At 40.7% G+C, this 9,379-nt stretch overlaps 1 protein-coding gene across 1 annotated transcript; it reads right to left on the bottom strand.

Annotated features, from left to right (window-relative positions):
- Positions 1-3,642: 3,642 nt before the first annotated feature.
- Positions 3,643-6,662, bottom strand: LOC146552868 (uncharacterized). The gene is made up of 4 exons (XM_085254404.1): positions 6,319-6,662; positions 4,656-4,967; positions 4,449-4,523; positions 3,643-4,101 (listed from the first exon to the last, which is right to left on the bottom strand). Exons 1-4 carry the CDS (start codon positions 6,461-6,463, stop codon positions 3,953-3,955), a joined length of 681 nt encoding a protein of 226 aa, XP_085110530.1. The 5' UTR covers positions 6,464-6,662; the 3' UTR covers positions 3,643-3,952.
- Positions 6,663-9,379: the final 2,717 nt, after the last annotated feature.

The raw sequence follows: 9,379 nt of genomic DNA on the forward strand, positions 1-9,379 counted from the left end.
CAGGAAACTAACAGACACAGAGAACCAGACAGGACACTGAACTTGACAGGCAGACTCATGAGCAGACACAATAACACCATGGACAGACAGAGGGCACACAGAGAAGTGGGAGCAGGCAGGCAAAGAACAGAAACCTAACAAATGGCAAAATCACAACAGAATACACACTCGGAATGAACAAAAGCATAAGGAAACACAAAACACTGAGTCCTCAGACTCAGGACCATGACAGTTTTCAGGGCTTATTTGCCAAAGTTAGCAAACAATGCTCAAATGAGCATGCTAACATAACTGTCAAAATAAAATAATCTTAATTCTTAGAGGAGTAAATCAACATGGAGCTCAGTATGTTTGTGACTCTGAGATGGAGGTGAAACATGTGAAGCTGGGCTGTGGTTTACTGCTCTCTTCCTGTCACAGACACTGTTTGACATCTGTTCATCTGTTGGTTTTTGTTCAGGCTGCAGGGATCATTTCTCACTGTGGGGACCAACATGTGCAGTAGTAGGTGGCTGAATGATCGAGTTTAACCTTCTCTATCTTCAATTCAAAGATGTTCTGATTCATCTCAGCAGTGAATTCATTTTTCTGAGGGTGACCATAACCTGAATTAACTCTGCCATCAGCAGTATTAATATGCAGAATAACTTTGAATGTTTCTTTTTCTTTCTTCTGGTACCAGAAAACATAGCTGTTGCTACACTGTTCAGTCCAACAGCTGAAGGAGACTTTTCCTCCAACTCTCTTGGTGAATGTTAAATCGTCCTGAATCACCTTTGCTGCCATGGTAAGCAGTGCTGTAGAGACACAGACAGATAGATTAGATTAGATTAGATTAGATTAGATTAGATTAGATTAGATTAGATTAGATTAGATAGAACTTTATTAATCCCTCGGGTGGGTTCCTCTGGGAAATTCGATTTCCAAAAAGCACAGCAACGACCGAAGTTACAGAGTTACAGAATATTACACACACATATATATAAATACAGAGACAATATAAATAAAATATACGAAGGGGATAAATAGAATAAATAGGAATAAAAAATAAAAAATAAAAAATAAAAAATAAAAATACAAGTGAAGATGAAGGTTAGTGTGACAGTGTTTGTTACAGGTTGACTTTGTTGGCTCCTGATTGGCTGGAAACACTCACCTGAACACAGACAGCACAGAGCAGCAGCTGGGAGGAAAAGCATTTTGTGCAGTGGTGTTTCCTCTGGTGAACCTGGGGAGAAGTGGCGCTCTGATGCAGCTGAGGCCAAACAAGGACGAGCTGTGAGATCAGACGAGGGCCACGTGGTTTCTAACAGGTCCTCAAAGCTCCCATCAGCCCCTGCGGCCCACAGATAAGACTGCTGCTGCTGATTGACAGCTCAGCTGAAGCTGCTGTGGTTTCATCGTCTTCATTTCAATCTGACAGCAGATCCAAAAATCTGGGTCACATGATGCACAAACACTCAGAAACATTCATGTTGCTGTGAATTTACTAACACACACTGTTATCTGTGGTTTAACAGCTGTGATGAAAACACTAAATATAATGAAACTACAAATAAATAGAAAAATCTAAAAATAAATAATATGGTTAAATATTTTAGAAGTTCATAAATTGCACTCAAAGTAGTTAAAACAAAATCATATTTAACAACATTTAGAGTGAAAATCTTATTTGAAACAAACACATGTGGTTCTGTTGTGTGTTTAAATATGTGCACACTGTGGTTCTGTTGTGTGTTTAAATATGTGCACACTGTGGTTCTGTTGTGTGTTTAAATATGTGCACACTGTGGTTCTGTTGTGTGTTTAAATATGTGCACACTGTGGTTGTGTTGTGTGTTTAAATATGTGCACACTGTGGTTCTGTTGTGTGTTTAAATATGTGCACACTGTGGTTCTGTTGTGTGTTTAAATATGTGCACACTGTGGTTCTGTTGTGTGTTTAAATATGTGCACACTGTGGTTCTGTTGTGTGTTTAAATATGTGCACACTGTGGTTCTTTCCCACATCTTCTAATGTGTTTTGTTCCAAGTTGGTTTCAGACTGAAGGATTCATTAAAGCCTTTTTAAGAATCATTCAAATGATGATCATCAATTCTAATATCTATAAACAGTAATAAAAACAGGGCTGTGTTTCACGTCAGCTTCATTTATTTGTAGCCATGGTTAGATTTCATCTGCAGCAGGCAGTCATCCACCTTTACACACACATTTACACAACAGTACAAAAGTACTTTTTGATTCCTGAAAGAGAAATAAGACAAATGTTGCCTTTGTATCATCTCTGATATGGAAGGGATCATTTGAAGATGTGAGTGAAGGACACAAATATTTGGATCTGGTGTTGTTCTACATTTTAGGACTAAAAGACAGAAGGAAGAAAGTGAAAGTGACTGTGCGAGGCGTTGAAGTCATGAAGTCAAGTGGAGGCCGCTGACTGCTGTTACTTTCTGCTGTACAGGTTCAACAGGGACTCACAGTCAGCCTGCTAGAACATTTGGATGAAGAGAAAAAGGAGGAAAAAGACTTTGAGGGACAAATCCAATAAGATCAGCATGTTTTGAATGTGGGAATACAACAGTTTCCTCCACCATGACACACACTGGAGCCTCTTTTTGCTCACAGCTTCACTGTTTGTCTCAAAGTTCAGTTTGGAGGCCAAAATTGTTGCAACACATTTGTAAGTTTGCACTAATTTCACTGTGTGACCCTTAATGGATGTAATGAAAGAATCAGTCAGTGAAATATGAAGCTGTGCTGTAAGTTTGGAGGAGAAAAGTGTCTGAGTGACTTTAATGAGGTGAACACATGAATACAGAGCACTGACTGACACGTACACACTCCTTTAATGAGTCGCACACATTTTTGTGACTTCATGAAATGTCAAAAATGACACAACACACAACAAGCTGCGAGCACATTATTGTGTGTTTGCTGTTTGTGTGCTTTGTTTGCTGTTATGATAGCAGGCATACAGCCATGTTCTCAATGTCTCAGCTATCATTGATTATTGCTGCTCTTCCTCTTCTATTAGGCACTTCAACTCAATGAATGACACACAGAAAGATTTCATGACTGTGTTCTTCACAATAAGGAGAATATGTTATCTGCATCTGAATGACTCATGTTGCCTTGTTTCTACTTTGTTTGCATATTTCTGCTTGTTGGAAAGGATTTTCTGAATCATTCAGTAGTTTTTGTAATAATAACGACATTTAGCAAGACTTCAAAATGATTCTCCAACATTTGCTGTTCAGACTTGATCTGTTCTTACGTGTGTGATATCCAGAATGAAAAACTCAGCTCAGGTAATAAAATGGGAGCTGAGCAGACTGCAGGGGCTTCATGGTCTCTCCTTTGATTCCATTAAAGTTCATTTGTCAGCTGTGAGTTGAGGATTTGAGCTGTTTCTCTCACAGGTGAAGAACACAGATCCTTCCTGGAATCATTCTTGAAGCAGAGTTCCTGCTTGTAACTGTCATTGTGTTATTAAAGTGAAAGCCACAGCTAACGGTGTGGAGGCTGCAGAGCAGAAACCCACACAGCCCGTCTGCTGCAGGAGAGCAAGTTTGGATACAGTCAGTTTGTGCTTCACTCACACGGGTTGTTGTTGATCACACAATGAAAGTAGAATCAAACTCTTCATCTTCAAATCTTTATTGTTCACACAAACACAACTACACTGTTTGACATTTGAAAATCAAACAAAAACTTGTGATAAAAATATTCCTGATGGTTTTTGTTACTACAATAAAAGTCACAATAAGCACAAAAAGAATTCTAACTCAGAGCAACAATACATGTAAAGATGTATTTATTTCAGACGATCTTCTAACTGTTGAAGAAAAAGGCAAAATAAGCTCAACACATCATAACTAACATTTGTGATCAAAGTGATGAATGAGATGAATTGATGAGATGTGATGGTGAGAAAAGGCGAGCAGGAAACAGTCAGTCAGCATGTGTGCAGTTGGTGGACGCTCCCTTGTTTGTGAGCATCATCAGCAGAGAGAGTCCACAGCAGTACACCAGACTCTTCACTATCAGCACTGTGTACAGCAGGCAGAGCAGCTTCACCCTGCACTGAGACTGGAAGGACACTGAAGGACAGACAGACACAAAGAGACAGACAGACAGTCGGGTTATTCCTCTCAGATCAAGGAGAAAAAGTCCAAATAGAAACAGTCACAGCTTCTTCTTCAAGTGGATGAATTGATGTAGTGTTTGTGTCCACTTGGGGGCAGAAGAACTCCACAAGCAGCTAACAAACTGATCTCTGACATATTATGGTCTGTCTGCTGTTTGGTGCTGAGCAGCTAGTGTACAGTGGCTTTATCAGAGCTTGTTGGATGAAGATTTGATCAATTAGTGCAACTTTAAGAGCCTAAACTTGTTCCAGCTGCCTCATTGGACATTGGAGCTGTCCATGCAGAGCAGGTGATCTTACAGTCAGCTGGCTGCAGAGCTGGCAGGTCTGCTGGCTCTCTCTCTGGAGGACAAGAGGCTGCTGGAGCTGGAAGCTCTGAAACAGAAAAGGAGTCAAATGTTTGGAGCTGCAGTGAGAAATGTCAGTCCTCTGCTGCTCTGCTCTCTTTGACAGCATCTCCACATGAAGCTGAATCACTGCTGAACACAGTCACCAAGCCTTCATTACCTTGTTGTGTTCGGGCCTCCACTGTGCCCCCCTCGTGCTTCACCCAGCAGCTGTATTTATATGTGTCAGAATGGCTCCCATCAAGCATCCTGATGGCAATGGTGCGTCCCGCCTCTCTGAGCTCCAGCTGCTCTCCCTCAGCAGGGGGCAGCTCCTCCGCTTCTCCGCCGTTCTTCTTCTGTCTTTTCCAGGAGAACTGGACCAGAGGAGGAAACATGGCTGAGGCCACACACAGCAGGGAGCTGTTCCCCTCCAGGTGGGCTCTGGATGCTGCTGGGTACACGCTCACCACGGGCTTCACTACCTGCTCATCTGAAGTTTGACAGCAGCAACAAGCAGCACAGACACACATTCACACAGTCAGCAGCAGCTTCCAGCACTGCACTGCATTCAGTCTGATCCTGGAAACTACATGGACTCTGATCACTAAACTACTCATCAGCACAAAGTTCACTACATACACTGGATTCAGCTTCATATCAAACACAGTCATCACCTCATGTCATCATGGCTCACATGAGCAACACTCAGCATGATTTTAATATTAAAATTAAATTCAGTTTAATTCGTCATGTGTTTGCTTTTTATTGTTTTATAGAAATTTAGTTCAGTCCAATTTTAAAATATTTACATTTGTCTTTATACAAGTGAAAATGTATTTTTCTTATTAGTCCTTAGACACGAGTTCTAACAGAGATCCTCTTCTGTCCAAAAATAAATTCATCTTTTTTCATATTGTTTTGTACTATTAATAAAATTAAATATCATTTCACAAAATTCAGTTCAGCAGATAAAATTTCCATTCTTCTTGTCTTTGATATATTTTACCATAAAGACCATATTTGTCTTTCAGACTAATTTATTCTTAAATATTTTTGTGTAAAAATTGAAAAAGTAACACAGTGATTATTTTAATTTATGTTTTTATTCAAATAAAAAACTGTAGCAACTATTTTAAAACACTAAAACTGAAATGTTGAATAAAACGTTTTCAATAATATGAGATATACTTCATGATATTTTTAGTCATAAAATACAAATTATTTGACAAAATATATTTAATAAAAATTTGTCTTGAAAAGTATTTTGGAAAGTTTAAGTATTATTAACTTTTCATTGTCACGTACAAATCCACACACACGACTTTATCTCAGAAATAAATATCGGAGTTTAACGATGTCAAATTCATCCTAAATTTATCTGTCATATCATTTCTGAGTTTTCTAATCAGTATCTGTTTTTATACTTCTATTTACCTTTTTGAAGCAGCTACATGAATGTTTGACTATTAAAAATATTTGTTCCTCAACATAAAGCAAATATTTCCTGAAACCATATTTGTTGTTAATCTATATTAATTTAATTTTAACATCAAATATGATCTTGTGTTAAAAACCAGCAGAATCACTGAGAGGATCAAATCCTAAATATTTGTAACATCACTAATATTTGCAGAAATAAAGAATAAGTTTAGTTGTTCAGTGAGATTTCAACATGTTTTCAGAGATTATTGAGCTTTTCTTATGTAACAATGGCTGCAGATGAATTCTCTACTAATGATGAAAAACTAACATGTAAAGCCTGAAGCAGCACAAACTGACTTTAAACACATTTTCAGCTTCTACAATAAAACAACTGAAGGAAAATAAATGTTTGTTCTTACCTGTTACAGACAGTTTAGTTCCAGAGCCAAAGATGAAGTACCACCATCCTGTTCCCCCCACAGTGAGACAGACTGCTACAAAAACCTGTCTGCTGTTGAACGTGTCAGCTGAGGTGAATGAGTCCAAATGAGGAAGCAGGATCATATTTCAGCTCCATGATGTGTTTCTCTAATGTTCATATCAACATGACTGTCTCTTCTTCTCTTTTCTTTTAGCCACACTAGCAGCACGGCTCTGATGTTAATGTCAGTCTGTTGGTCAGTCCACTACTTTAGTCCACATGAAAATAGAAAATCACTATATAAGCACCAGTCCATTTATCCCATCAATGATGCACCACTACAATGAAACATGCTGCTTATAGTATCATGGTTTGGCCCATCTGGCTCACCATCATTAATCACACAATGAGTTTTGAATTCTAGCAGCAAATTGTAAAGAAAACTATCAGAACATCTTTCTGTGAACTGAATCTCAGGAGAAAGTGGGCCATGCAGCACCACAATGACACAAAATTAAAGATCGATGGTGGGTAGGCAGCAGAGGATCAGGGGACCATAACACCATCTTACACAGTTATTAACTAATGAGCTCATTGACTAATCTGAAACATCATTTTCAGTTTTCTGACAGCTTCAATGGAATTTCAGCTCACAGTGGATCTGCAACAATTTGTTCTTGTTCAGCACCACGGACTGCCCATTAAGGGCCTAAAGAACAAAAAGCCCAGAGACAGACAGAGAGGGAGCCAAGTCAGACACTGATACTTAAAAATACACATTGAGTAAAACTTATTCATTATTAATATTATCATCACTCATGATATTTATGCTAAATGACTCACCATTTATTCAGTCACATCAGGCCTGTGTAAAGCTTCAATCTCTCATGCTTGAGTGCTCAGATATCATGACAGGATCAACAGCCTCTCAAAACAGCAACGCTATCAGGGACTAACAGTTTTAGCAGTTTATACAAAATGTCATTCAGACTGTAAGCCTCTCTGTTTTGCCAGCAAGCCACCTTAGTGCAATATTACTTTAGTTCCTGGACATAACATTATGCATTATTTGATGAACTCAGCAAAAAAGAAAAAAAAAGAACAGCAAACAGCACTCATCGAGCTGGGCTTTTATTTTGAAGGGCATCCCATTTTCCTATAAATCTTTGGATCTTGAAGTGAGGGACAGTCATGTTTGCATCTTTCAGAGTTTTATCTTCATTTTCTATCACCAACATTTTGCCCTGCCAGGTTACAGCTGACCAATTAGATTTAAAAATGTTAATGTAAAGTTAGGATTCCAGAATCATGTAATGACAATTCAAGTTGGGTAAGTAATGATCACATTAAGAACTGTATATATATTATTTCAACATTTTTTACTACTATAGAGGGTCCAAGTTAATCAACTCAGAGTTTGTTTAATCTGGTCCCAGAACAGGGCCCTGAACAGCTGTTATGTCAGCATTGTTCCCCATCTTTGTGTTTTTATCTACTGAACTAGACTGAAAGATTCACGAAGCTGCATCAAGACTGAGGTCTCCACAGTTGATGGATCTGCATATCTTTCATTTAGCACAAGTGTTTTCACTCACACGCTCTTGCTCGCCCAATCTGGAGCTTTTGATCGTTAAGTGTCGCCCTTTCTATCTCCCTCGGGAATTCACTGCGGTCATTGCCTGCACTGTTTACATTCCGCCTCACGCGGACTCGGACACTGCCTTATGTGAGCTACATGAGGCTCTCACACATCAACAAACACTTCACCGAGATGCCGCACTCATTGTTATGGGAGATTTTAACAGAGTGAATCTCAAACGGACATTTCACAACCTTCACCAGCACATCAACTGCCCCACCCGGGGCACGAGGACATTAGACCACTGCTACACCCCGTTCAAGAACTGTTACAAGGCTCAGCCCCTGCCGGCATTTGGAAAATCGGACCATTCCGCCATCTTCCTCATGCATGCTTACAAACAAAGGCTAAAGCAGCAACCACCAATCAGGAGGGAGGTCGCTCGCTGGACGGACCAATCGGTGGCCGCGCTGCAGGACGCACTGGATGACGCAGACTGGGACATTTTTCGGCGCAGCTCTGATGACATCAACATGTTTACGGAAGCGGTTGTGGGATTTATCGGGAAACTAGCGGACGACACAGCAGAAAGAACTATCATCCGAACGTTTCCCAACCAGAAGCCGTGGGTGGATAAAAACATCCGCGACGCTCTGAGATCACGCACCGCTGCCTACAATGAAGGGCTTGTCTCCGGTAATATGGACCTATACAAGGCTGCGTCCTACAACGTGCGCAGCGCGGTCTGAAAGGCAAAGCGGAGCTACGGGGAAAAACTAGAGTCACAGCTACGACAGTGCGACTCTAGGAGCCTGTGGAAAGGACTGCGGACTATAACGGACTATAAACGACCAGCTTCTTCAATGATGAATGCCGATGCTTCACTGGCTGATGAGCTGAACACGTTTTATGCTCGCTTCGACGCCGCAGCAATTAAAACAACAAACGGCTGCGCGCGCTCGGAGTGCACCAGTGAAAAAAATGCATTCGTCATCACAGAGCATGCCGTGAGGAACACCTTCAGGAGGGTGAACACCAGGAAGGCAGCAGGACCAGATGCAATCCCTGGCCGGGTCCTTAGAGCCTGCGCTGACCAGCTAGCACCGGTGTTCACGGAGATCTTCAACCTCTCCCTGGCCCAAGCTGTGGTTCCCACGTGCTTCAAACGGTCCATTATTGTCCCTGTTCCAAAGAAACAACAGCCCGCTTGCCACAATGACTACCGTCCAGTAGCACTGACTTCAATTGTGATGAAGTGTTTTGAAAGACTGATGAGAGATCACATCACTTCTTCACTTCCTGCCACCATCGACTCACTTCAGTTTGCTTCGTTCCACAGACGATGCCATATCTCACCTGCTCCACACATCCCTGAGTCACCTGGACACTGGCAGAGGGAATTATGTTAGGATGCTGTTCGTGGACTACAGTTCAGCATTCAACACAATAATTCCCTCTAAGCTTTTCACCAAGTTGACGG

Source organism: Mchenga conophoros, linkage group LG18 (genome assembly GCF_057382185.1).
Source record: "Mchenga conophoros isolate Kocher_MC1m ecotype Shallow Benthic linkage group LG18, M_conophoros_male_GT1.1, whole genome shotgun sequence".
Classification (NCBI taxonomy): domain Eukaryota; kingdom Metazoa; phylum Chordata; class Actinopteri; order Cichliformes; family Cichlidae; genus Mchenga; species Mchenga conophoros.